The sequence below is a fragment of the Microcaecilia unicolor genome, chromosome 11 (genome assembly GCF_901765095.1).
Source record: "Microcaecilia unicolor chromosome 11, aMicUni1.1, whole genome shotgun sequence".
NCBI lineage: Eukaryota > Metazoa > Chordata > Amphibia > Gymnophiona > Siphonopidae > Microcaecilia > Microcaecilia unicolor.
In genome coordinates, this window is record NC_044041.1 from 169,101,298 (window position 1) to 169,128,626 (window position 27,329).

At 47.2% G+C, this 27,329-nt stretch overlaps 1 protein-coding gene across 1 annotated transcript in view; it reads right to left on the reverse strand.

The window, feature by feature from the left end:
* The window catches only part of MAP3K10 (mitogen-activated protein kinase kinase kinase 10), an 88,776-nt gene that overhangs the window by 16,276 nt on the left and 45,171 nt on the right, over nucleotides 1–27,329 (reverse strand). The window contains exons 5-10 of the mRNA XM_030219615.1: nucleotides 25,338–25,513; nucleotides 21,991–22,231; nucleotides 20,431–20,553; nucleotides 15,338–15,476; nucleotides 13,915–14,027; nucleotides 5,972–6,619 (exon numbers count right to left, since the gene is read on the reverse strand). Coding sequence (XP_030075475.1) covers nucleotides 5,972–6,619; nucleotides 13,915–14,027; nucleotides 15,338–15,476; nucleotides 20,431–20,553; nucleotides 21,991–22,231; nucleotides 25,338–25,513 — 1,440 coding nt within the window. The remainder of the gene's footprint in view (nucleotides 1–5,971; nucleotides 6,620–13,914; nucleotides 14,028–15,337; nucleotides 15,477–20,430; nucleotides 20,554–21,990; nucleotides 22,232–25,337; nucleotides 25,514–27,329) is intronic.

Genomic DNA, 27,329 nt, shown 5'->3' on the forward strand with positions numbered 1-27,329 from the left:
ATAAGATTTGCGCACTGATCTTTGCAGAATAACGTGTAGCAAGATGTGTGTGCAAATCCAAATTGTTGCCAATTAATGCCAATAATTGTTAGCATCCAATTATGAGTACTAATTTAGCTGCATACACATATCAGGATCATGCACAATTTGCATAGGGAAATCATAGAAACATGACGGCAGATAAAGGCCATATGACCCAACCAGTCTGCCCATCCTCTGTAACCCCCAATTCTACCTGTTCCTAAGCGATCCCACATGCTTATCCCATGCCTTTTAAAATTCTGGAACAGTCCTCGACTCCACCACCTCCACCGGGAGGCCATTCCACGCCTCCACCACCCTTTCTGTGAAATAATACTTCCTTAGGTTACTCCTAAGCCTATTCCCTCTTAACTTTGTCGTATGCCCCCTCATTCCAGAGCTCTCCTTCATTTGAAAAAGGCTCTCTTCCTGTACATAAATGCCCTTGAGATATTTAAACGTTTCTATCATGTCTCCTCTCTTCCAGCGTATACATGTTGAGGTTCATAAGCCTGTCCCTATAATTTTTGCATTCAAGACCACTTACTAATTTCGTAGCTGCCCTCTGGACCGACTCCATCCTGTTTATATCTTTCCATAGGTGAGGTCTCTAGAACTGCACGCAGTACTCCAAATGGGGCCTCATCAGAGACTTATACAATGGCACTATCACCTCCTTTTTCCTGCTGGTCATGCCTCTCTTTATGCACCCAAGCATCCTTCTGGATTTGGCTGTCACTTTTCTACCGGTTTGAAAGCTTTATGGTCATCAGACACAATCACCCCCAAGTCCCGCTCTTCCTTTGCACAATGAAGCACTTCACCCCCTATACTGTACCGTTCCCTCGGATTTTTGCGACCCAAGTGCATGACCCTGCATTTTTTGGATTAGGCAGGGCTGGTGGTTGGAGGGTGAAGATAGTGCTGGGCAGACTTATACGGTCTGTGCCCTGAAGAGGACAGGTACAAATCAAGGTAGGGTATACACAAAAAGTAGCACATATGAGTTTATCTTATTGGGCAGACTGGATGGACCGTGCAGGTCTTTTTCTGCCGTCATCTACTATGTTACTATATGTATATGTTAAACCTTAGTTCCCAAATATCGGTCCATTCCTCCAGCTTCGCTAGGTCCTTCCTCATGTCATTCCCATCCTCCAGGGTGTCCACCCTATTGCAGAGTTTAGTATCATCCGCAAAGAGGCAAACCTTACCAGACAGCCCTTCCGCAATATCGCTCAAAAAGACGTTAAAAAGAGCCGGCCCTAGGACCGATCCCTGTGGTACTCCACTGAAGACATTCTTTTCTTCAGAGCAAGCTCCATTTACCACTACCCTCTGTCTCCTACCATTCAACCAATTTTTAACCCAATCAGTTACTCTAGGTCCCATACCGAGGGCACAATTTATTTATCAGTCGCCTGTGTGGAGCCGTGTCAAAGGCTTTGCTGAAATCCAAGTATACCACATCAAGCGCCCCTCCCACATCCAACTGTTTGGTCACCCAGTCAAAGAAGACAGTCAGATTTGTCTGACAAGACCTGCCACTAGTGAAGCCATACTGCCTCGGGTCCCGCGTTCCTTGTAGTTCAAGAAATCTCACAATCCTCCTCTTTAGAAGCATTTCCATTAGCTTACTCACCACCGAGGTCAGACTGACAGGTCTGTAATTCCCAACCTCCTCCTTACTTCCACTCTTGTGCAAAGGAACCACATCCGCCCTTCTCCAGTCCACCGGGACCACTCCAGTTTCTAAGGAAGCATTGAAGAGGTCCGTCAGTGGAGCCGATAGAACTTCTCCGAGTTCCTTAAGCACCCTTGAGTGTATCCCATCAGGCCCAATCGCTCTGTCTACTTTTAGTTTGGCAAGCTCCTCACGAACACAGTCCTCCGTAAACGGGTCTTGGTCTACCATACATCCATCCCCTTTAGCCTTTGTTTTCTGCAGCCCTACCCGCGGTCTTTCATTCGTGAACACAGAGCTAAAATAATCGTTAAGCAGTTCAGCTTTATCCTTATCATCTTCCACATATTTCTCTTCCTCAGCTTTGAGCCTCACAATGCTATTATGGCACTTCCTCTTGTCACTTACATATCTGAAAAAGGTCTTGTCTCCTAATTTTACCATATTAGCTATCTTTTCCTCCATTTGCCGCTTCGCTTTCCTGATAGCTTTTCCAGCTTCTCTTCGCTTATTTAGGTATTCTCTCCTGTCTTCATTTTTCTGAATCTTCTTATAACATGCAAAGGCTAGCCTCCTTTCCCTTATCTTTTCAGCTACTACATTCGAGTACCAGAGAGGCCTTCTTTTTCTCTTACTTTTGTGTAATTTTCTAACATAAAGGTTAGTTGCCTTTAATATAGCTCCTTTCATTCTTGTCCATTGCTGTTCTACATCCTTTGGCTATTCCCATCCCGCTAACTGATCCTTGAGAAATTCCCCCATCTTGGCAAAGTTAGTTCCTCTGAAATCCAGGACCTTCAATCTCAAATGAGCCCTCTCTTCTGTTTTAATATTGAACCATACCATACGATGATCACTAGATGCCAAATGGTCTGCCACCTTGACATCAGAAACATACTCTCCATTCGTAAGCACCCGGTCCAGAACAGCTCCATCCCGCGTCGGTTCCGTCACCCACTGCTAGAACAATTCTTCCTGTAGGGAATCTAAGATCTCTTTGCTTCTAGACAACCCCGCAGCCGGGACACCCCAATCAACATTCCGGCATATTGAAGTCACCTATCTGTTGTACTTCCCCTTTCCTAGCTATCTTGCGGATGTCTTCAGTTAAGTCCCTGTTCATTTCCTCTGACTGTGAGGGAGGTCTGTATATCACTCCGATATAGATACATTTTCCTTTCCCTCTTTCCAGTTTAACCCACAGCGCTTCTTCCATACCCCACATGTCCTGCAGTTCTGTCACTTGGATATCATTCTTAGCATATAATGCCACACCTCCACCCTTTTTTCCTACTCTGTCCTTCCTGAATAGATTATAGCCAGGTATAGCAACATCCCAGTCATGGTTCTCCATGAACCACGTCTCCGTGACTGCCACTAAATCCAAGTCCGCTTCTATCATTGTAGCCTCAAGATCTAGAAGTTTGTTTCCCATATTTCGGGCATTGGTATACAAGGCTCTCCAGATTTTACTCTTTTTATTCACTTCTATAAAGGCATTAGATGTCCTACCTTCCTTGGGGTTAATTATGGCTTCGTGGCCTTTTATACCCATCCCCATCAATTTTAATTTAAAGCCCTCTTTAGTACATTAGCCAGCCTGTTGCTGAAGACACTCCTTCCCTTCCTTGACAGATGGACACCATCACCGTTCAGTTCCTCTTGGAAAATCATCCCATGGTCTACGAAACCAAAGCACTCAACCTGCAGCCACGCATTTATCTCCAAGATGCAAGCTTCTCTCATTTAGGGTTACCATATGTCCGGATTTACCTGGACATGTCCTCTTTTTGAGGACATGTCCGGGCAATCGTGCGGGTTTTGTCAATCTGCCTGTTTGTCCGGATTTCTGGACAAATGGGCAGGCTGGTGGGCGGGCGGTCCTATAGGACCGCCCGCCAGCCTGCCCGTTTGTCCAGAAATCCAGACAAACGGGCAGATTGCTAGCCTCCTCTCCCCTTACTTACTACTGCTCTGGTGGTCTAGTGACCTCTTCCGCCTTCGGGGCAGGAAAAAGCCCCCTCTTTCATGCCCGGAGCGCTGCCCTGCATGCATCCTTCCTGTTGCTGATCTCGGCGCCGATTCAAAATGGCCGCCGAGAGTTGAAGTGACCTCGTGAGACTTCAACTCTCGGTGGCCATTTTGAATCGGCACCAAGATCAGCAACAGGAAGGATGCATGCAGGGCAGCGCTCCGGGCAGGAAAGAGGGGGCTCTTTCCTGCCCCGAAGAGGTCACTAGACCACTAGGGCAGTAGTAAGGTAAGGGGAGGGGGAGTGACGGGGTGTGTGACAGGGGGGAGGGGAAAATGTGACAGGGGGTGGAGTGAGGGCGTGAAAGGGGGGCAGGGCATGTGTCCTCCTTTTTGGGGGACAAAATATGGTAACCCTACTCTCATTCGACCTTTACCTTTACGTCATTTATAATATCCAGGTGACAGTGCGCAAATTCAGACCCACATTAACTACCTATAGGACTCTGGGCAAACTTCCTCCTCCCCCAGCCAACAGTACAATTTCCTTACCCCCCTCCCCCACCAGTCCTGCTGCTTCCTTGTGTGAAAAAAATAGAACATATAGGCAAAAACCACTGTCTAGTTGGTGCTGTTGATGGCTTTACTGGTTAGGGCTGGTTTTAGACGTGGTTGGGCCCAGGGCAGAAATTAAGGAGGGGGGCACTGATTCCTTCTCCTCCCCTGCATTGCTACTACGTGGTCCATCTCCTTCCCTTTCTCTCACCTTGCAGTTTTCTTTAAAAATGTATTTCCCTTCTCAGAGAGGCCTCTGCGCAGCAGCCATCCTCACAAGCTGCCTCTGGCTGCCCTGAAGCTTTCCCTCTCTGCCGCAATCCGCCCAGGTGGAAACAGGAAATTGCATCAGAGAGGGGTGGATCGTGGCAGAGAAGGAAAGCTTCAGGGCAGCCGAAGGCTTATGAGGATGGCTGCTGTGCCAGGGCTCCTCTGAGAAGGGAAATAAATTTTTTTAAAAAAGATCGGGAAGGTGAGGGAAAGGGAGGAGGAGACTGACTGTGGTGTGGAGAAAAGAGATGCTTGGATCTGGGCCCCCCCCCCCCCGAGCTGTGGAGCCCAGGGCAGCTCCTATTTGCCCCTCCCCCAAAAGCCGGCCCTGCTACTGGTTCCATTCCTCAGAAACAGGAAGCCATGTCAAAAGGGGTGGGACTGGCAGAGCCATTGGCAGTGAGAACTAGACAGCAGGTCTGTGATGCTTATTTTTCCACTGAGAAGCAGCAGAGTTGGGGGTGGGGAGGAGGTTAAGGAAGCTGCTGAAACAGGGCAGGGGAAGGGAGGGAAGGAAGAAAGATGCTGGACAAGAATAGGCACTGTGCTCACAGTTGCCCCCTTGCTCATAAATAAAAGCAGCTCTACACACATTCCTCTGGATTCTATATATGGCACTTAAAATTACATGCTCATGTTGCGTGCGCAACTTAATTAAGTAATGAGTCATTAACTAGCAATAATTAGATGCTAACAACCAATTATTGCACTTAATTGGCTCCAATTAGGAATTGCGCATGCATCTTGCTAGGCGCTATTCTATAAAGATCAGTGTTCAGATTTTATAGCGTGCAGCTCTCAAAAGGGGCTGTGGCCATGGGTGCATCAGAAGCATTCACTAAAGATGTACGCAGAATTACTGAATACCGGAGACCTGCACCTAATTTACGTGCCAGGATTTACATCAGGATTTAGTTGGTATAAATCCTCACTCCCAAAGTTTGGTGTGGAAATTGGCTCTAAGCGCTATTCTATAAATGGCGTCCAAATCTGAGCGTCGTTTACAGAATAGCGCTCGGTGCAGATTTTTTTCAGCTCTCAAATCTGAGTGGTATTTACTGAATCCAGTCCGTTCTGTATAAAAGATATGAATATGGGCAGAAGTTACGTGCTAAAATTTATTGCATGCTCAGGAGAAGGAGTAAAGATCCGCAGCTTCAGATTAGCCATCATTTCTGCTGATTTATCCCTAGTATTTTAAAGACACATAGCCGAAAAACAGGCGCCTGTTACTCTCCTGATAAGCAACCTGTTATCAAGTTACCCTCATTATGAATGACATTTGTTCAAAACCTGCGACAAGTAGCGCCAGACTTTAAGGCTTCAGAGTAATACTAGCTATTAATATTTGGAATAAAACACGTCCAGATGGTCCATTTTTGTACGTCTGTTCATTCCACCTTGCTCCTGTGCTAAGGATCAGTGCTGTAATGTTTTTTGATCATTAAAGATAAACAGAAGAACACCAACCTGTGAATGTCAGGGTCTGTGTGCTGCCATTAGTTGGGCTTTGCTTATGAGCCAGGCTTAGCTGCCGGAGGGCACCATCGGAAGGGGTGCGCCGGTGACCACGTGTCGCTGTTGTTGCCATGGCTGCACTGACGTGGGTGGGTGTGAGGGACTGTCGAGGATCCCTCTTGAAACTCTCGGCTTTCAAGTCCACCAGAGGGTTGGTGCGGGCTCCCTCAGTCCCCTCGTCGCTGTCAGAAGGGATCAGAGACTTTGTGGAGTTACAGTCAGAGATGGACGACAGGGACAGGAGAGTGACAGAACTGATAGGTTCCGGGCTAGTGCTACGCCGGAGACGGCCTGCCCGCTGGAACAGTCCATCCCTTTTCTTTCTTTCCTCCTGTTGTGCCTGTGCCCGGCCCAGCTCCAGCAGGTCACCACTGCCTCCACCCAGAGCTACAGAGGCAAGAATTGAGGCACAACCCAGCAGTGCCAGCTCGCATTTTCTGCGCAGTGAGCAGCGTCTGGTACCTTCTACAAAGGTACCTGTGGAGGCAGCTACGTGCCCTGGGTCATCAAAGCTGGATTGGTTCTGGAGCGGCAGAGAGCGGTAGGACTGAGTGGAACAGGGTGAATAGGGTGTGCTGCCCTCGACGTCAATGTATTCCTCTGCCAAGAAATTAGACACAAAAGAAAAGAACATTTAGACCTACAGTAGTGATGACAATACAGCTTCTGTCTGGTGTAATATATTTTCCTTGGACAGCTGAATATCCGGCAGGCTACGATCTTTTTCATCAGACCAATATAAGAATTATAGAAATGCTGAACATGAGCTGCTGAAGCCACATTGCAGGAGTACAGTACTTTTTGACCCTGCTGATCTGACCCAGGGGCGGACTGACCATTTGAGCAGGGCCCAGAGGCTCCAGGGAGCCCAGAGGCTCTGTTCGGTTTCTGTTGCCCGCCACTGTACATAGCTGCCCTGGTGGTCTAGTGGTTGCTGCCAACGCTGCCACACACTACAGCCGCCCTGGCAAAGTGACAATTCTCCCTGCCGCTGCCTGTGCCGGCTCCGCGGTTTAAAATGGTGGCCGCAAACTCTTGCGAGACTACCGTGAGAGGTCGCAGATGCCATTTTAAACTGTGGAGCCGGCATGCTCAACAGCAGCACAGAAGAAGGTGGGAAAGGGTAGTCGGAGGGACATGCTGGGCATGGAGGAAGGTAAGGGCTGCGGGGGCAGTGGTAGCGGGGAGCAGCGGTAGCATGTGTGGAGAGGCCAGGGGCGGCAGCGGGGGGCCCCTGAGTACTCTCAGTCTGCCCCGATCTGACGCCACCTTTTCAACCTTGCCTGTTTGACTCCCACCACTTTGATGCAGTCAGTGCCCTCAGGTTTTCCCTTCTCTTTTTCCCCCTTTAGTGTTTTCCTGTATTTTTCTTTTTCTTCCCTTTGCCCCCCCCCCCTTCCCATCCTTTTTTTCCTCCTTCCCTCTTTGCTCTCCCCTTTTTACCCCACAATTATACTTTCCTTTCAATAGGCTTACTGTTTTTGCTGCTGCTTTCAATATCCATTAGAATAGCTACTCTTATAATGCAACAGTACGGAGTGGTTGTTTGTAACACAAGGGTTTTTAATATAAGTATATAATCTTCGTATACCATCACTGTGCAGCAGCACTGTTTGTTTTCAATACAAAAAAAGAAAGAAAGAAATATCTCCAAACTGACTAGAGACTTTTGCAATTAGTCAGATGTTAACAGCTGCACAAATTTGGAATATCTCTCCAGTATTGCCAGCAGCCAATTTTGGGTGGGCCTGAGCCCAAAGTGGGTGGGTACAAAATTTTCTCTGCCCTGCCCTACCCCCACCTCAAAATATAAACAGTTTAGCTAATTAGGATCCCCAAGCTCTGTCAGCTAAAGACTTTCTCTGAAGGTGGCCAGAACTCCCTTTTACCAAGCTTGGCAGGCAGGCAGCAGCAATATCCCTGAGCCACCGAAGCCGGCACCCCACGCATGGCTCAAAGATGCTGCCGCTGACTGCAGAGCTTGGTAGAAGGGAGTTCTGGCTGTCTTTGAAGGAGGTCCTCGTCTAGTAATGCTTGGGGATCCCCACCAGCTACAGCAAGGGTCAGGGCCGGTGGTAGACATGCTAGGGCCCAGGTCAGAATATAAAGGTGGGGGTCCGATCCCCTCCTATCTTCCCAACTGCCTTTACTATCACACCGACAGACTCTCACCAAATATAGAATATGGGATCACAAATTAGAAATAAAAATATGTAGATAAAAACTGAACTGGGAACACCAAGAAGTTAAACTTGGCATGTACTGCAACACTGGAGAAATAACAACTCTTTTCTTTTTCTACTGAACACAATACAAAGACATCTGCTATACACATTTCCCACAGCTAACATATTCTATTTAAAACATTCAAAATGAAATGCTTTTTTCTACCTTTGTTGTCTTGACATTTTATTTTTCCATTATGTGGTTCCAGTTTCTCTTTTCTGCTTTCCAGCCTGTCTTGTGCTAATTCTCATTCAAGTGGCTGCTATCCATTTGTCTTTTCTCCTCTCTCCTGTCTTGTTCCATTCCCTTACCACACCTGCCGCTAACATACCACTGCTCCTTTTTAGCTCTTTCCCCACATTTTTCTTTTCTGCCTCTCTCCACTCAAATTTCACCCTCTCTCACCCTTCTCCTCCTTTTTACTTTTCAGCTACCTATCAAATTTTATCTCCTTCTCTTACTCACTAGCTCTCTCATTCCCCAACTCACTTCTTCCTCAGCCTTCCATTCCCTTTCATCTTTATTCTACTCCCCATTAACATATTACTATCCTCCTCTCATCTATTTCCTTGCCACCCCCTCCTCCCCTTTCTGGCCTCTCCCACAAGGTTCCACCACTCCGGGTCTTCCTCCCTCCACCCTTTTAGCCCAGCATCTGCTCCCTCTTTCTTCCCTCCTTATCCTCATAGCCTGACATCTCCCTGCCCCTTCTGTCATCCCTCCTGCTCCTTCCCCATGGTCCAGTATTTCTCACTCTCTCTCTTCCTTCACTTCCATTGTCTAGAATTTCTTCCTCACTCCCTTCAGCCCCTGGATCTATCTCCCTTTCTCTCCTCCACACCTCCTATGCATCTGTCCTTCCCTCTCCTACAACCCATGTCCAATATCTCTCCCCCTCTGTTGTCAACCACTTCTCTCTCTGCCCCCCCCCCATGAAGAATTTCTTCCTCCCTCCCCTCCACCACCATGTCCAACATTTCTCCTTCTCTCATTTTCTAACTGGAGATCCTCTGTGTTCACCCTATGCCTTAATGAATTCCGTCACCTTTTTTTTCTCCACCACCTCCCTCGGGAGGGCATGCCAGACATCAACCACCCTCTCCGTAAAAAAGAATTTCCTGACATTACTCCAAAGTCTACCACCCTGCAATCTCAATTCATTTCCTCTAGTTTTACTGATTTCCCTTCTAACTTAATTGTGAAATTGGCTGTAATTGGTGTTAACTGGCACTTATTTGCAGTTAAGAGTGTAACTGCTCTCAGTTGGTATTCTATAAAATTGAGCAGGCAAAATCCATAATGCACAATTGCAAAGAAGGTATGGACCTGGGAGGGGCATGCCTAGCACTTATGCACGCAGGTTCTAGAATTCTAGCACTTACGTGAACACTTACACTTGCCATTGCACCTTAAGTTACATGCATATCTGCGGAGTTAAAAGGGTTTAAAAAAAGGTTTGGACAAGTTCCTGGAGGAAAAGTCCACAGTCTGTTATTGAGACAGACATGGGGACGCCACTGCTTGCCCTGGGAGTGGTAGCATGGAATGTTGCTACTCTTTGAGATTCTGCATGGAATCTTGTTACTCTTTGGGGTTCTACATGGAATGTTGCTACTAACTGGGTTTCTGCCAGGTACCTGTGACCTGGATTGGCCACTGTTGGAAGCAGGATACTGGGCTAGATGGACCATTGGTCTGACCCAATATGGCTGTTCTTATGCTTTTATTCTATAACAGCAATTATGCGTGTAACTGCTGATACAGGATTTGGCCTTAGTGTGCATCACCCCGGCGCCTAATTTTAGTGGCCTGTGAAGAATTACCCTTAAATGTGTGTAGACCAAAAATGTTCATTTGCTTAGTTTCCCATGTCGCTGATGGGCTTTTTCAGTAATTCTTTTGGTTTTGGGGCAATTGTCATCAATCATGTGGCTCATGAGCGTAGCCAGCACTGGATTTTGGGGGGAGCCCAGGGGTAGACATTTCCTCTTACTCTTCCACCCCCACCGCCGCAACATTAATCTTAATTTTGCTGGTGGGGATGCCCAATCCCCGTCAGTGGATGAGATCCGCTACCCTAACTGCCCCAGCAGGAAGAAATCAGTGGCCTCCTTCACACATGCTCCATTCGTGCATGAACTGAACATGCACGAAGAGTGCAGACATCGCCAGCAGGAAAGAGGCTGCCAACGTCTTCCTGCTGGGGCAGTTCGGCCAGTGGATCTCGTCCGCTGGAAGTCATTGGGTATCCCCGTCAGTCATGTGATATCTACTCCAGTTGTGGAGTGGGTGTGAGCCAAAAGAGGGGGCCCAGGCCCCAATAACGACCCCCCCCCCCCCCCCGTGGCTACACCACTAGTGTGCCTATTCGTTACATTTTGTACACTGTAGAAGACCCAGGTTAAAAATTAATTTATTTATTTGTGGTATTTATACCCCGCTCTTTCCCGCTCGATAGCAGGTTCAGTGCGGTTTACAAAGTATCACAGAGATAATACAAAGTATGGACAAAGTATCACGGGAAATGTCTATTAAGAATCTGTGCTTGCTCGAAATGACATCTACCAGGCTCTCTTGGGAGACAAGTGATTTTATGTTGTATTGGGTTGGTTTTTAGTAATAGGTCAGGGGTAGGTTTTTCTCTTCTGAATTGCTGTTTTAATGGGATGGGGGTTGTGGCAAACACAGTACATAGTAGATGACGGCAGAAAAAGACCTGCACGGTCCATCCAGTCTGCCCAACAAGATAACTCATATTTGCTGCTTTTTGTGTATACCCTACTTTGATTTGTACCTGTGCTCTTCAGGGCACAGACCGTATAAGTCTGCCCAGCACTATCCCTGCCTCCCAACCACCTGCCCCTCCTCCCAACCACCGGCTCCGACACAGACCGCACAAGTCTGCCCAGCACCATCCCCACATCCCAACCACCAGCCCCGCCTCCGGCACAGACCGTACAAGTCTGTCCAGCACTATCCCCGCCTCCCAACCACCAGTCCTGCTGCCCACCACCGGCCCTGGCACAGACAGTACAAGTCTGTCCAGCACTATCCCCGCCTCCCAACCACCAGCCCCGCCTCCCGATCCTGACTAAGCTCCTGAGGATCCATTCCTTCGGCACAGGATTCCTTTATGCTTATCCCACGCATGTTTGAATTCCGTTACCGTTTTCATTTCCACCACCTCCCGCGGGAGGGCATTCCAAGCATCCACTACTCTCTCCGTGAAAAAATACTTCCTGACATTTTTCTTGAGTCTGCCCCCCTTCAATCTCATTTCATGTCCTCTCTTTCTACCACCTTCCCATCTCCGGAAAAGGTTCATTTGCGGATTAATACCTTTCAAATATTTGAACGTCTGTATCATATCACCCCTGTTTCTCCTTTCCTCCAGAGTATACATGTTTAGTTCAGCAAGTCTCTCCTCATACGTCTTGTAACGCAAATCCCATACCATTCTCGTAGCTTTTCTTTGCACCGCTTCAATTCTTTTTACATCCTTAACAAGATATGGCCTCCAAAACTGAACACAATACTCCAGGTGGGGCCTCACCAACGACTTATACAGGGGCATCAACACCCCCTTTCTTCTGCTGGTCACACCTCTCTCTATACAGCCTAACAACCTTCTAGCTACGGCCACCGCCTTGTCACACTGTTTCGTCGCCTTCAAATCCTCAGATACTATCACCCCAAGATCCCTTTCTCCGCCTGTACCTATCAGACTCTCCCCGCCTAACACATACGTCTCCCGTGGATTTCTATTCCCTAAGTGCATCACAGATGGGTTGGAAGCTGTATATTTATTTATGTATGGTATGATATTTAATTTCATTATACCATGCTTCATACCGATTGTAGAGGTGTGTAATCAAATTCTTTATGCTACATTACAAGTGAAAACAGTGATCAAATCAATCCAGTCAACAGGACAGAACATGTGATATGTCAGCTGCTCCCCAGGACTGCAGAGGAGCAATGGAAATAATTTTATAACATAATCCAGTAAAACGTTTTAAGCCTGTTGCCATGTGGTTGTACATCATGGTGTTCCAGCTCTTGGAAGCACTAAGCTGGGCTTGGTAGTAACATCACATATAGCCCAAGAGTGAAGAGAGAGCCTGAGCTCACTAAAGACGGAAGAACAGGCTCTGCTCTCTGCCAAGCGAATGGAGGACTCTTAGCCTTGCAACTGCTGATTCATTCGCTGAAAATCCACCTTTACTAAGTGCCAATGTCTGGGCAAAGACTAACACCTTTACCCCTCCAAGTCTCCAGAGAAGCTGATTGAGCCTGGAAGTGAGGTCCTCAGAAACCAATCTCTTTACAGAAGGTGATTTTACAGTACAGAAAAATTCTGTGCACTCACTGCCTCTCAGGCTGACAAGTTTGTCCTTGTAAACAAGGGTTATTATTGCACAGAGGGTGCAGATCCAGTGTTTTATTGCTGGGCAACAAGAGGCAAAGTTGCTTAGTACTGGAATAGCAGGAGGTGCTGCAGGACAGGGACAAGGTGCATTGGCAAAGCTGTATATATAGGGGGGGTCTCAGAAATGAAACAGGATGGGGTACTGCAGGGTCAGAGTGGGATGTGTGAGCATAAATGTGTGACTGAGGGTGTTAGTCCTGGAATAGCAGAGGGTGCTATTCAGCAGGAGGGGGATGCATTAGAAGAACTGTGGGGGAAGGAGACTCCGTACTGAAATAACGTGGGGAGCTGGTAGAGCTGTGTGTGGGGATCTTGGCAGTGGAAAAGCAGCAGGGCTGCCGAGAGATGGGGGGGCAGGGGGGGGCAATATTCACCGGGCCCAGGATTCCAAGGTGTCTCTCTCTCTCTCTCTCCTACTCCTGATGGGACCCTGGTGATTGCATCCTGACAGGAGCAGGAGAGAGAAAATTCCGGCTCCAGTCCCCCCTTGGAGGCTGGGGAGGACCCGGAAGAGCAGACACAGTAGGCTGGTGGGGGGCCCTGCCAGCAGAAGAGATCTTCCTCTAGTGCTGTTCTTCTTCTTAGTCTGCCGCTTTGCCTTCAGCGGCTGATTTTTCCCTTCAGGCCACACATGTTCAGTTTTGAAACCGAGCATGCGTGACCTGAGAGAAAAAGCAGCCGCAGGGGCAGGCCACGCGGCAGAGAAAAGAGCAGCGCCGGAGGAAGACTCTTCTGCTTGTGGGGCCTTGGGATCCCCGCCAGCCAAGGTATTACAGTTGCGGCCGACCGACGGGTGGGGTGGCAACAACAACCCTTGGGGGGGGGGGCAGCAGTAGCGGCGACGATCCTGGCGGGGTGGGGGGTGGGCCCCAGTCTCTCGGTGGCCCTGAAAAGCACTGGCAGAGCTGTATGTGGTGATCTCAGTAGTACAAAAGTAGGGCTGCAGGATATGACTGCCATGGCTGTGTTCAAGTGTCTCAAGAGCAGCAATGAAGTGCCTGCTGAGCTGTGTGTATGGGAAGCTCACACTACACTTTCCCTGGTTCCTGAATTATTAATTCTGTACTGTGCACTGGGACAAAATCCTTTCCAGCAGAATACCAGACTGAGTGAAAAGTAACAGCAGTCTCAACATTTGCCACTGGATGGATATTTTAAATAATATATATCCTCATTCTAAGCCCTCACCGTCTCCTCGGCTCCTCTAATTAACTCCTAATGTCCCAGAAGAGCTTCTTACCCATTTCTGTGAGACTGGCAAACCCCCCGGCGATGGGGGCATGCTTGGGAGATTTCCCCAGGTTGGGGGCGCTGGAGGACCACTGCTTGGTTGCCTCTCCAAGAGACTTCAGCCTAAGATCAAAACATAAACAGAAAGACAGTAAGATCTAAAAAGAGGGGGGAGGGGGACACAGAGGAGCGGAGTCAGAGGATGGTCTGCTAAAAAGGGACAGCAAGAACCCTCAATAATTCAATTTTGGCTCTTACAGAGTATCTCTGAGATCATCTGGAACAGAAGTTATCAACCCAGTCCTCAGGACACACCCCTATCAGGTTTCTAGGATGTCCACAATGAATATGCATGAGAGAAATTTGCATGCACTACCCCTCCATTCTATGCAAATCTATCTCATGCATATTCATTGTGGATATCCTGAAAACGTGACTGTCTGGATGTGTCCCGAGAACTGGGTTGAGAACCTAAAATCAGGTGTAGGCTCTACTGCAGAAAGTTTTGCGATACAGCCTGAACTGTACTGCAAAACTATTGCAAAATTGTTTTTAAAAATACCACAGCATGCTATAATCAATAAGCATAAAAATTACTGTCACCTTTCCTGTCAGTGCCTGGGGGGAGATTGGCCCAGGCACTAACAGGAAGGCTCACATTGAAGAAAAAAAAAAGAACACTGCCCGAACCAGCTTTCTGCAGGGCCCCTGTCTAGCTGCTGGCCTCCCTCCCTCCCTCTCTCCCTTCTCCCCAACTTGACCTGACACAACCCCAATCCCGTTTCTGTCCCCCAACAATTAAAAAAAAAACTTCTCTGGTGGTCTAGTGGGCCCCCTCCACCCTTCCAATTCATCCCTCAAACCAACATCAGCACAAATGCCCTGGTGGTTTCATGGACCTCCTCCCTCCCGCCCAGATCACCATCCCCAATTTAAGGAGCGAGTGCGGTCTGTAGCAAGGGTATCTGTGTGTTAACACCCTCACTGCATTGCTGTCCTGTGCTAAAACCAAATAATGCCTGCGTTAACCACATTGGAAAATTTCTGGAAGGAATTTCAGGAGGTCATGGAGATAATCTACTCCATCCATCCACTGTCTCCTGACAGGATCTAAATCCGTCCCAGATAGATGTGCCCCTGGCCTGTTCTTACAACCCTCTCTTGACAGAGATCCCACCACTTCCCTAAAAGTGACTCCTTGACCCTTGAACCATTGGTTGGACACAGAAAAACATTTTCTCTGCCCCTCCCTTCCCCCAACTAATTGATTAATTGTCTTATGTTTTGGTGGATAATACCCATCTACTCCCTTTCTACTTTCTGAAATATGGAAGACAGCACCATTCCAAATGTTAACAAAATACTTATACCCAACAGACCTCCCTCTCTGCTTCCCTCTCCTTCCAAAAAAAAACAGGAAATAAAGTTTTCACCTCTCTTCCCCTCCAAGCCTTTCCTTCTGTTGCGTGGAGCTGGGTCCCCAAGTCCGGCCTTTCTTTTTGCTCCCTACCAGCTCCTCTTCCTTCAGAACGGTGCTGCGGCCCCAGGTCTTGCTGCCATCTACAGGTGTCACTGGAAACAGAGGGTCATTACAGCCTATTCCAAGCCTGCTTCCCATAATTTTTCAGTCTATATTGCAGGATTCCTACAACATGGGGCTCATTTTCAAAAGAGAAAAATGTCCAAAAAGTGACATGTTGGCATTTGTACATTTATCTCACAAAAAAGTCCAAATCAGTATTTTCAAAACCTCTATTAGATGTTTTTCTCTGAAGTCTGTCAGAAGGACGTCTAAATCTCAAGGGGGCGTATCAGGGGCGTGTTCAAGGTGGGGCTTAGGCGTTCCTAAGACTTAGACGTCTTTCAGTCATAATGGAACAAAACAAAAACGTCCAGGACTAAAATTTAGACGTTTTGAGCTAGACCTGTTTTTAGTACGAATAAGGCACAAAAAGGTGCCCCAAATGACTACTGGAGGGAATCAGGGATGACCTCCCCTAACTCCCCCATTGGTCACTAACCACCTCCCACCCCCCAAAATTGTGATTAAGAACATTACTTGCCAGCCTCTATGCCAGCGTCAGATGTCATACTCGGGTCTATTACAGCAGCATGCTGGTCCCTGGAGTAGTTTAGTAGTAGGTGCAGCGCACTTCAGACAGGTGGACCCAGGCTCCTACCTCCCCCTACCTGTTACACTTGTGGAGGAAACTGTGAGCCCTCCAAAACTCACCAGAAACCCACTGTACCCACATATAGGTGCCCCCTTCACCTGTAAGGGCTATGATAGTGGTGTACAGTTGGGGGTAGTTGGTTTGGGGTGGGTTTTGGGGGGCTCAGCACACAAGGTAAGGGAGCAATGGTGAATTATGTACCTGGGAGCATTTTATGAAATCCACTGCAGTGCTCCCTAGGGTGCCCTATTGCTGTCCTGGGATGTCAGGGGGACCAGTCTACTAAAAATGCTGGCTCCCCCTACATCCCAATGGCTTGATTTTAGAGGTTTTGCACTTGGACGTTTTTTTTTAATGCCCCCCTCCACACAAAAAAAAACGTCCAAATCACAAACGTCCATAATATTTTCAAAACAAAAGACAGACGTCTATCTTTTTCGAAAATGACCTTCTTTACTGTTCAGAATTTGGACGTTTTTGTAAGACGTCCAAATTCTGATTTAGACGTTCTATCGAAAATGCCCCTCCACGTGTCTCAATTTAGGTTTGACAACTTTCAGAAAAAAAACAAGCAAGTTCATTGTTCTCCCTAGGACTTTTAGAATGGGAGCGCCACCTGGCTGATTTTACTGGCCACCTGGCTAACTTAGCAGAAAAATGTATAATCCTGCACAATACACCCCCACCGCCTGGGTACTTCTTCATGCCACCCGGCTGGCAAACGTTTCTGGAAAGAACTCTGAAGATGGAAAGAACACCCTTATCACCTAATTCTATCAACTTACATACCCAATTTTACACTTGACATACAAAGTTGCTAAGTACAAGTTTTTTAAAATTAATTATGTTTATTAATTGGCAAACAGCCAAAATTCATTCATTTTAAGTATTTATATATCGCTGCCTTAGACCTAAGCGGTTTACAGGTTCATTTGCAGGTACTGGGTCTGTCCCTAGTAGGCTCACAGTCTAAGTCATTGTACTACTGTTGTGCCTGGGGCAATGGAGGGTTAAGTGACTTGCCCAGAGTCACAAGCAGCTGCAGAGGGAATTGATCCTGGTTCCCCAGGATCTCAACCCATTGCTGACTATCAGGCAGCAGTGGAAATTGAACCTAATTCCCCTGCTGCACTAACCATTAGGCCACTCCTCCACCTTAAAACAGGTAAAAAAACAAACAAACAGCAATAAGTAGTCTGTGAAGAAACTGTGTTTTAAGTCTGTAAAATGTATTGGATATTTTCCTGTCTTAAATATGTTTGAAGTGTATTTCTCCTATTTGGCCAGCAGATGGTGCATGTTTATGTTTAAAGCTGTTAGAGGACTACTCTTTCTTTTATTTGGCACACAAATAGGAAGTGCCTGTAGTGATATAACCAGTTTTTATTTGACTGTTCTGGGCTCTGATTGGCCTGGAGTTCTGAAATTACCCAGCAGAAGCTGGCTGTTGATTCAGTTTCAGCCTGGGAGGAGAGAGACACAGAGATCTCTTTGCTGAAACTCTGTGAACAGCTATATGTCCTGACCTTCCCAAGTACTGTTTAGATAGTATATTCAGTTCGTTATAACTGATCCAAATTTCAGTTACCTGTTATTGTTTGCCAATTGCACTATTTTGTTCCACTGTTCAATATTTTTTAAGAGAATAAACATAATCGTTTGTTCACCCTGTTTGTCTGGACTGATAAAGAATCCTGGTGGTTTGTGTGTTGGGTCTGTGAGTGCTTTCTGGGAACTGTGGGACCACTGGGAGTGTGGCCTCCAGTAACCTAGAAATCACTAGGGATTTGGGAGTGGGAGACTCGCCCAGAGGTGGATGTGACCCAGTCGGTGGGAGGAGGGTGCTAGTGTACAGCATAAGCAGCAGGTGCAGGCAGACCTAAGCTGTGCCGAGGGGGGGGGGGGATAGACCCTCTAAGTGGCTGTGCGATAACCCCAGGTGGGTGGCTAGGTGTTTTGTGACAGTCTTTCAACAATACTAACTAATATGAATAGTATCTCAGCTACTCAAAAGTTTTTATCCCTCCCCCTCAAGAAACACCACTATTGATATGCACAACTTATAGAATATTGTCCATTGTGTGCATAACGTAATGCTGATTAGCAGCTAATTATTAAATTAACAACCAATATTATATCAAGAATTGTATAAAGCTCTATTGACAAAAAGGAAGGAAAAAGCCTCAGAAATCTGTCATGGCATTCAATTGACAGTGCTCAGCCCTTCTTCAGTCACTGGCTAAAAAACCTCTTTTATATCTGCTCAACTTACAAGCAAAGAGGGGCATTTCCAATATGACGTCCAAATCCGACGTTGGACATTTCCAAAAATCCAGTGCCAAATATGGTCATTTTTGAACCAGAAAAATATTTTGGTTCGAAAATAGCCCTATTTTAGACATTTTTATGATTGGTGCATCTTTCTTTAGGACCATTTTCAAACAAATAATGTCCAGCGGAAAAACACACAAAAACAAGACGTTGGGATGTCGGGCCAGTATTCTTACTAGACTGGCCACACAGACATCCCAGAAGAGCAATGGGGCAGCCTAGGGGGCACTGCAGTGAATTTCACATAAAAGGACCCAGGTACACATCACATCATAACCCCCCTTATATTTTATGGTGAGCCTTCCAGGAATAGCAAAAAATGTACTGTGTCCGACTATATACCACTAGAACAGCCCTTATGCCTGCAGGTGTCGCCTATATGTGTGTTCAGTAGGTATTGTTTGTTTTTTGGGACGCTCACACTTTCCACCAGAAGTGTACTAGTTAGACTGGGATATGGGCCTAGGTTCCCTTCTCTACAGTCCACTGCACCGACCATTAGGGTACTCCAGGGACCTTCTTGCTGCTCTAAGAGGAATGGTCATAAATACATAAGTACATAAGCATCGCCATGCTGGGACAGACCAAGGGTCCATTGAGCCCAGCACCCTGTCACCGACAGCGGCCAAAAGAACAAGCAATTTGTCCCGCCCATCCTAGAAATACTGTATTCCCTTGTCCATTCAATAACATTCTATGGTCATTATATCTGCAGCTGTCATAGAGCCTGATACGTACTGTCACTTTCACCTATTAGGGGGTGGGAGGGGGTCAGTGACCACTGGAGAATTGGGAGGGGGGGGGTCATGCCTTTATTCCTCCAGTGGTCATCTGGTCAGTTTGGGCACCTTTTTGGTACTTAGTCATCCTATTTTTTTGCCCTGGATGTTTTTACAATGTTCCATTATCGCTGAAAAAAGTCCAGATCGTAAGCCCATCCTAGTCCCGCCCAAAGACACCTCCAATATGCCCCCTTGAGATTTAGATGAACATCTTAATAATGAGTTTTGAAAATAGCGATTTGGACATTATTACGGGGGGGGGGGGGGGGGGGGGGGTCCATCTGCTGCTTTGTGCTGTTTTTTGGACATTTTTCTGTTTCAAAAATGAGCCCCAAAATGTCTTAAACAAAAAAACAAAGGTGAAATAATTCAAACACTATTAGGACAAAAAGAACATTTGTCTTTTGCAGAGCAGGCATTTCAGTTCAAAAAGATAATCCCCCTCCCCTCCCCCCAGGTACCATCTTTCCTGTCTCAGCAACTAATAATTCTTCCCCTCTTAAATAGCATACGGCCTGTGGACTTCTGCGCCCCAGATGCATGATTTAAGATTTTTTAAGTGCACTCAACAAATCCTGACTCATTCTACCAAATTTTAAAACTTGCCTTTCATTTCATCTCTACCCCAGTCTATTTCACTGTAGACTTTCATGTTATCTGCAAAAAGCCCTTTCTACCCCCTTCTACAACATCATAGTAAGTGGCAGCAGATAAAGACCTGTATGGTCCATCCAGTCTGCCCACATTCATTATGAAAACATTATCAAGCCAACAAACCAATAATATTATTACATTTTACTTGATAAGTTCCACTATATGATGTCTTCCCCTCCCCCACTGAGATAAACAAGACCCGAAACTCATATGATATAAATGTGGTATAAAACACACATACTTGCTTCCTGATCTGTCCTTGCCATTTTCAGAGCTCAGACATAGAAAGTCTGCCCTGCACTGGCCCTACTTCCCAGCTACTGGAGTTGCTGTCGAAATCCACTCCAGCCCATCCTGATCATATCACATGCCTAATGCATGTGGCTTGGCATGTCTATTCTTTATATATGGTGGACATTTATAGGCATATTATGGGACCCTGTAGCCCACTTTCCTTTCATCCAAGTGATCCCCATTGGCTTAACCAAGCTCTCCCTGCATTTATAATTTTTTCTACCCCACCCCCCCAACCCCCACCCTCCCCAAGACTGGCTACTTTGTTCATTAGTTTTCCTTGGTACTCACATCGGATTGCCCGCAGTCGGGGGATGATATTTGGGCTCCCAGGAGGGCTGGAGCCATTGACTCCTTGTCCTTTACACTTGTCGAGTGTGGGAGAAGCTTGAACCGTTATTTTGTGTTCAAAACCTGAGCATGCAAAATAAAAAGACAGGAAAAAATCCAGAGACAGGTCGGATTTAGGCATACACAACACAAGCAAATACCTCTGGTCAGGGCTGGCTTAAGCAGACTAGTTGACTGCCAAGGGCAGTAGACCCTAGGGGCAGCAAGATGCAGCTCAAGAAACCATCAGTGTGAACTCACACCCAGAGGGAGAATGGACAATTTTCAAATGGCCATTTACCCAGTAAAATAAACATTTACCTGGGTAAATGACTTTTGGAAACTGCGCACATCATATATGTGTGTGTGTGTGTGTGTGTGTGTGTGTGTGTATGGGTGAGGGGGGGAGGAGTGTGGGTTGGTGTATAATACAAAGCAAAGTTTAATATTTAAAAGTATGATATCCAATATGTGTATCTCAGGATCATTCTGGGAGGGGTGATTCTAAGGTGATTAGGGTTGCTAACTAGATCCTGATTCACCTGACAGAGTTGATCCAGTCCTGGGCTTACGCTTACCCCATTGCATGTAGGGACTTGTGGTTCTGATTTCCCCATTGGATTCCCTAAAAAGAAAAAAGCAAGACTACAAGTCCCTGCATGCTTTGGAGGTAGTAAGTCCAGGACTGAATCCATAGGCCCTGGAATAGGGGGAGCCACAGGTGCCCTGGCACCCCCAACATTTTGCTACTTTTTCTCTTTCCCCATGAGGACTTTCTTCTCTTACCTTGCATCTGCGCATACTCAAGGCTGGCTGGCCGGCTTCCATCCCCTTCAAAACAGGAAGTTCCGAGGATGTGGGAGCCAGCAGGCCTTGAGCATCTGAAGGCCCTGCATTGGGCCGGCCATGCAATATTTCCAGCATAGTTTATACAGTTGACACCCCAGGGGCGCGTGGTAAGAGAATAAATGCCTCGCAGACACAACGGGGAAGAAGAGAAATGCTGAAGATGGGAGGGGAGGTTTGAATGATGGACACCACAGGCAGAGGGTGGGGGTGGGGAGATGAGGAGAGAGATGCTGAAGAGAGGAGGGTGAGGTGAGGGGAGAGATGCTGAAGCCCATGGGGGATTGAGAGGCAGGAAAGGAGAGAGATGTTGGAGACCACTGGGGGGGGGGGGGATGGAATGTTGAACACTACAGTGGGTTGAATAATGGACACCACAGGCAAGAGGGTGGGGGGGAACGGACAGAGGCTGAAGAGAATAAGGAGAGTGCAGGGGAGGGGAGAAATGCTGGAGACCATGGAGGGTGGTGGAAAGCTGGACACCACAAGCAAGAGAAAAAAAAAGAGAGATGCTGGACACTACCACTGCAGTCAGACGGGATATTCAGCAGCATTGTATGGTTAAGTGTCGTAGAATGTTCCTTCCTGGCCTGCTCATCGCAGTTTAAGTGGGCTGGAGCCTCTCCTGCCTGCTTAAGCTTCTTGGACTATCTCTTCCTATGTTTTTATGGTTACCTGATGGCAGGCTGATTCGGTTCCCGTCTTTGAGCTTCAGCCGGTTGGTTTTGAAGTTTCCTTTGCGCTTCTTAACCTTTGGCTTCTCATGATGCATTTGGTATAAGATTATGTTGAGTTCTCGTTCTACAATGTCAATCTCCCGCTCTGCAAGTTCCTGCTCCCGGCGCCGCAGGACCTCCTCCTGGTTCTTCTGCTCCTGGGCTGCCCGGATCAGCTCCTCCTCTCGGCTCCGCAGCTCCTGACACCCCCAAAGCAACACAGAGAGAAGGTCAGCGGCTCTTGGAAACTGCAGTAAAAGTGTTCAAGGACATCAACTTCCCTTTTTCTGGACTCTGCTGCTTCCCCTCGGGTCTTATTACTAGGTTTTCTTTCTTTCTTGCCCTGACATATTTGAATTCTTACATTTTTTGCACTTTTCATGAAATAAAATCTGTGCACCTTTGATTTTGGCACCACCTTCTGCTATTCAAAAGCTCTTTCCCTGATCTGCTCTTCAGCTGTCTATCCTGTATTCATCTTTTACAGTAAAACATATATGTGTAGGTCTGTACTGTATATACTCCAAAATAAATCCATCCAAATATAAGCCAAGATAACACTTTTCCCATGAAAAAGGGAGGAAAATTATTAACTTGAAAATAAACCAAGAGTTTATATTCAAGTAGTCCTCTCTCTCCTTCCTTCCTTCCTTCCTTCCCTGTGGCATCAGGCATTCTTGCTGTTCCCTCCCTTCCCTGAGGTGTTCAGCCCTCCCCCCTCCAAAACTGGAGATCAGATGCAGTGCCTTTTATTTTCTCAATCCGGCCTCCTGGAACAGTCTCCTGTTAGAAATAAGAGCGGAAGTATCTTTACCTCAATTTAAAGTTACCATCAAGATCTGGCTGTTCAGGGGAGCCTTCAATGGACAGTAGTGGACTATAGCAATTACGGGATCTATAATCCGTCTCCCCCCCCTTTTTTTTTCTCTCGTTCAAATCTCAATAAAGAATAAACTTCCACTCACTCCCAGTCCCTCCCTCCAACTGTAAAGAGGAAGAACCCCTCCTGGAACCACAGTAGGCTGCTCCCCGGGACTACTTTATAGCCCTGGTGGTCTAGTGGTGAGCTGAGACTGGAACGATCCCCTTACACTTCTGCTGATGAGGTCTCCATACTGAAAATGGCTGCTGTGAGGTTCTGTGGCAATCTCACGAGATTGCCGCTAGAACTCACTGCAGGCCATTTTTCGGTAGGGGAATTGCTCCTGCTCCAGCTCACCACTGGACCACCAAAGCTGTAAGGTACACCCAGGAGAAGTGTGTGTGTGTGTTGGAGGGGGGTGCTTTGTGTGTACAACAGGAAGGAGGAAGTGAGTGGGAGTTTCCAGTTCTGGGTGCAAAGGGCGAGAGGGGGGTGGAGATGGAGATGGCCATGGCCATCAGGGAAGGGAGGGAATGGCAGGAATGCTGGACGCCACGAGCGTGGGAGGGTAGGCCCAAATATAAACCGAGATTTAATTTTTTAGGCCTTTTTTGGACAAAATAATCTCAGTTTATATTTGAGTATATACAGTATGTGTTTGGGGAGCAGGGTTCCTGATGATGATCAGAGCAGCAGCTCCTCTTCCTTCTTCCCACTATAGGGACAAGAAAATAGCTACTGTGCTTGAATGTAGCTCACCTTGAGCTACTGGAAATAGGGTTACCATATTTGAGGAGACAAAAAAGATGACAAAAAGTAAAATTCTGCCCTGGCCCTACACTGCACCCTGCGCACAGTCATCTTAACCGCCCCCCCCCCCCCCCAAGAAAGCCATATTTCATAAGCAGTGAAAATACTGGTGAAAGTAACAGAAATGCATATTTTTTCTGTACTCTGCTAAATACAAAATTAGAAAATATGTACATTTCCCAAAAAAGCAAGCATCCATGAGCAGCAAGTTCCCCTTTCCTCTCCTTTCCATCTCCTTCTATCCATGCGCTGCATTTCTCCCTTTTCCCTTCCTCCTCTCCCTTCCCCAGTGGCGTACCAAGGGGTGGGCGGTCTGCCCCGGGTGCACGCCGCTGGGGGGGGGGGGGGGTGCTACGCGTCTGTCGGCAACGCTCGTTCCCTGCTCCCTCTGCCCCGGAACGGGTTACTTCCTGTTCCATGGCAGAGGGAGCAGGGAACGAGCGAAGTCGACAGACGCGCGGCACCCCCCCAGCAGGTAAAGATGCACCCGGGGGGGGGGGGGGGCGCATCGGCGCTCCGCCCCGGGTGTCAGCCACCCTAGGAACGCCACTGCCCTTCCCTTCCCTCCATATGCAGCATGTCCCCCTCTCCTTTACCTTCCCTTCTATCCATGTGCAGCTTGCTGCATGCCCCCTTCTCTCCCTCCCGTCCATGTACAGCTCGCTGCTTGCCCCCTTCTCTCCCTTCCACCCATGTGCAGCATATGAAACCCCCTCCCCCTCTCCCTCCCATCCATGTGCAGCATATCAACCCCCTCCCCTACCTTACAGTCCTGGTGGTCTAGGGAACTCTTCAGGGCAGGAAAGAACCCCATTCTTTTCTGCCCATTGCCGCTGCTTTTTTTTAATGACTGCTGAGATTTCAAGTGGTGGCCTCGCAAGACTTCCGTGGAAGTCTCGCTATGCCGCCGCTTGAAGAATCGGCAGCCCATTTTATGTTTCAGCAATTTTATTGATGATTCAATATATTAAATAGGGCCAACAAGTTTAGCATGTAACAATTCTAGTATCAAAACACACTTGAGAATATTAAAGTAATGAAGTCCATCACCAAAGTTTGACCAGTTTTCTCCCATCCCCACCTTAGCCATTGCCTGAATCGGCAGCCATTTTAAAGAATAAGCAGCAGCAAGCCACTAGACCACCAGGACGCGTCACAGTAGGTTCAGGCAGGGAAGAAAGAAGGCCCGTTTGCCCACCGGTCTGCCTAGAAACCTGGACAAACAGGCAGGCTGGTAAAATCCGCCCGGACTCCCGACAGTCCCCTGAGAAATATGATATGTCTGGAGGAATCCGGACATATGGTAACTCTAACTGGAAAGGGCCCAAGCTAAATGCAAACTACTGGTAATGACACTACTACGCATTGACTGCAGAACACTGTATACAAATAAACCTCCTGAATAGTCATTGCAGATATCAAGAAAAGCAGACCTCTGTGGGACATCTTTTTATGGCTGTGAGAACATCTCCCAGCTCAGACCTGTATGGTACCTGCAGATCCTTTATATCCTGATCTTACAGCAGTGTCCTGGTGGGGATGTAGTGCTATTTATAGCACAACACACCACGAGCTATTCCCCTCTATGATCCTGGAGTTAGCTGTCGTTTGGAGCTGTGCTCCAGGCATGTTACCTTCTCTTTGGTCCTCAGGTCATTGAACATTTGTTGAATTTCCAGCTTCCAGTCCTCCTGCAGTGAGTGGAAGGACTCCAGGGGCATCTGAAACATGGAGGAATGCTCGATAGCTAGCAGCTGCTCCAGGACAATGGTAAAAGAAGGCCTGCTATGGGGATCTGGGCTCCAGCAATCTGTATGTAGGAAAAAGAGGAAAATGGATCAGCTTGGGTAGAAGTTTGACAATATAACAATGATGTCCTTCTGGTTTTTGTATATTTACCATTTAATGTTCATTGTACAAGCTACATAGCATTAGTACTACAAAAATGATCCAGCCAAGACTGATGACTGGACTCAGTTCCTGTTCAGCTGGCAGAGGAACCATTCCAAGGCTCCACGAGGAAGGAGCCTTAGCCATCATGCAATAGTGACACCTACTGGCCAGTCTTAGGGTGACTGTATACTGGGTTCTAGCTTCAGTAATGGTAAAACAAACAGAAAAATGGCAGAGGTCAACCCAGGAAGTCAGAAAGTTTCACTAGTTCAGGACTCTGCAGGGTAAGAGACGTAAACACAGCAGAAGCTCTATAACAGAGATGGTGTTATAAAGCAAAAGCTTAAAGGGGCATGCTTGGATCCAACCCATTCAAGGACTCTTTCACCTACAAGGGCAAGACATACATACTATAAGAAGTGCCCTGTTGGGTCAGATCAAGAATGCACTGAGTTCTGAATCCCATCTTTGAATGTGGTCAATCTGGATGTACCCCCCTGTAAACTCTAATGGGACAATCCACTTCCTGTTATTTGTTCCAGAAGCAGCCATTCCTATAAGAAGTAGTTCCCAAGTCTACCTAGTTAATAGCACATAATGGACCTGTCCTACAAAGTCAATTATATTTGCTACCTTGTTCACATTCTCTAGTAACAAATTACACATCTTCAGTGCCGTAGCGAGGGCGGCTGACACCCGGGGCGGGTCGCCGCTGCGCACCCCCCCCCCTGGTGCAGCACGGCGCCCCCCCTCGGCGCACACCCCCCCCCCTCCGGAGCGCACCCTCCCCCACCCCCCCAGAGCGCATTTTTAATTGATTTAAAAGCGAGAGGCAGGCGGGAGGGTCGATCCGCCCCTGAGTCCACGTTGCTGGGAGCTGCATCGGCTTCGTTGGTTCTTTGCTCTCTCCGCCCCGAAACAGGAAGTAACCTGTTCCGGGGCAGAGGGAGCAAGGAACCAACGGAGCGGACACCCCCCCAGTGGCGTGCACCCAGGGCGGACCGCCCCACCGCCCCCCCCTTTCTACGCCACTGCACATCTTAAAATACTTTCTCAAATTTATTTTAAAACTACTACCAGTTAGTTCTAGGGGGAGGGCATACTTCATGGAGCTGATCATGCAAAAACCATTACCTATAAACCTGTTCCACCCGACTCATGATTTTACAGACTACTATCATATCCTTTTCAGCTCTCTCATCTCCCAGCTGAAAGCCCTACCTATTTTGCCCTTCTTTGAATCTTTTCTAGTTCTGCTATACAATTTTTGAAATGGCATAATCAGAACTGCACACAAGACCTTAAACGTTGCCATTCTGGGATAGACCGAAGGTCTATCAAGTCCAGTATCCTGTTTCCAACAGTGGCCAATCCAGGTCACAAGTACCTGGGATGATCCCAAAAGAGAAAAATAGATTTTATGTTGCGTAACCTAGAAATAAGCAGTGGATTTTTCCAAGTTGAACTTAATAATGGATTATGGACTTTTCTTTTAGGAAATTAACCAACCCCCTTTTTTAAAAACCCTGCTAAGCTAACTGCTTTTACCACATTCTCTGGCAAAGAATCCCAGAGTTTAATTACATGCTGAGTGAAGAAATATTTTCTCCAGTTTGTTTTAAATTTACTACTTAGTAAGCTTTATTGCATGAGTGACCCCTAGTCCTAGTATTTTGGAAAGAATAAACCAGAAATTCACATCTACCCATTCCACTCCATTCAGTATTTTATAG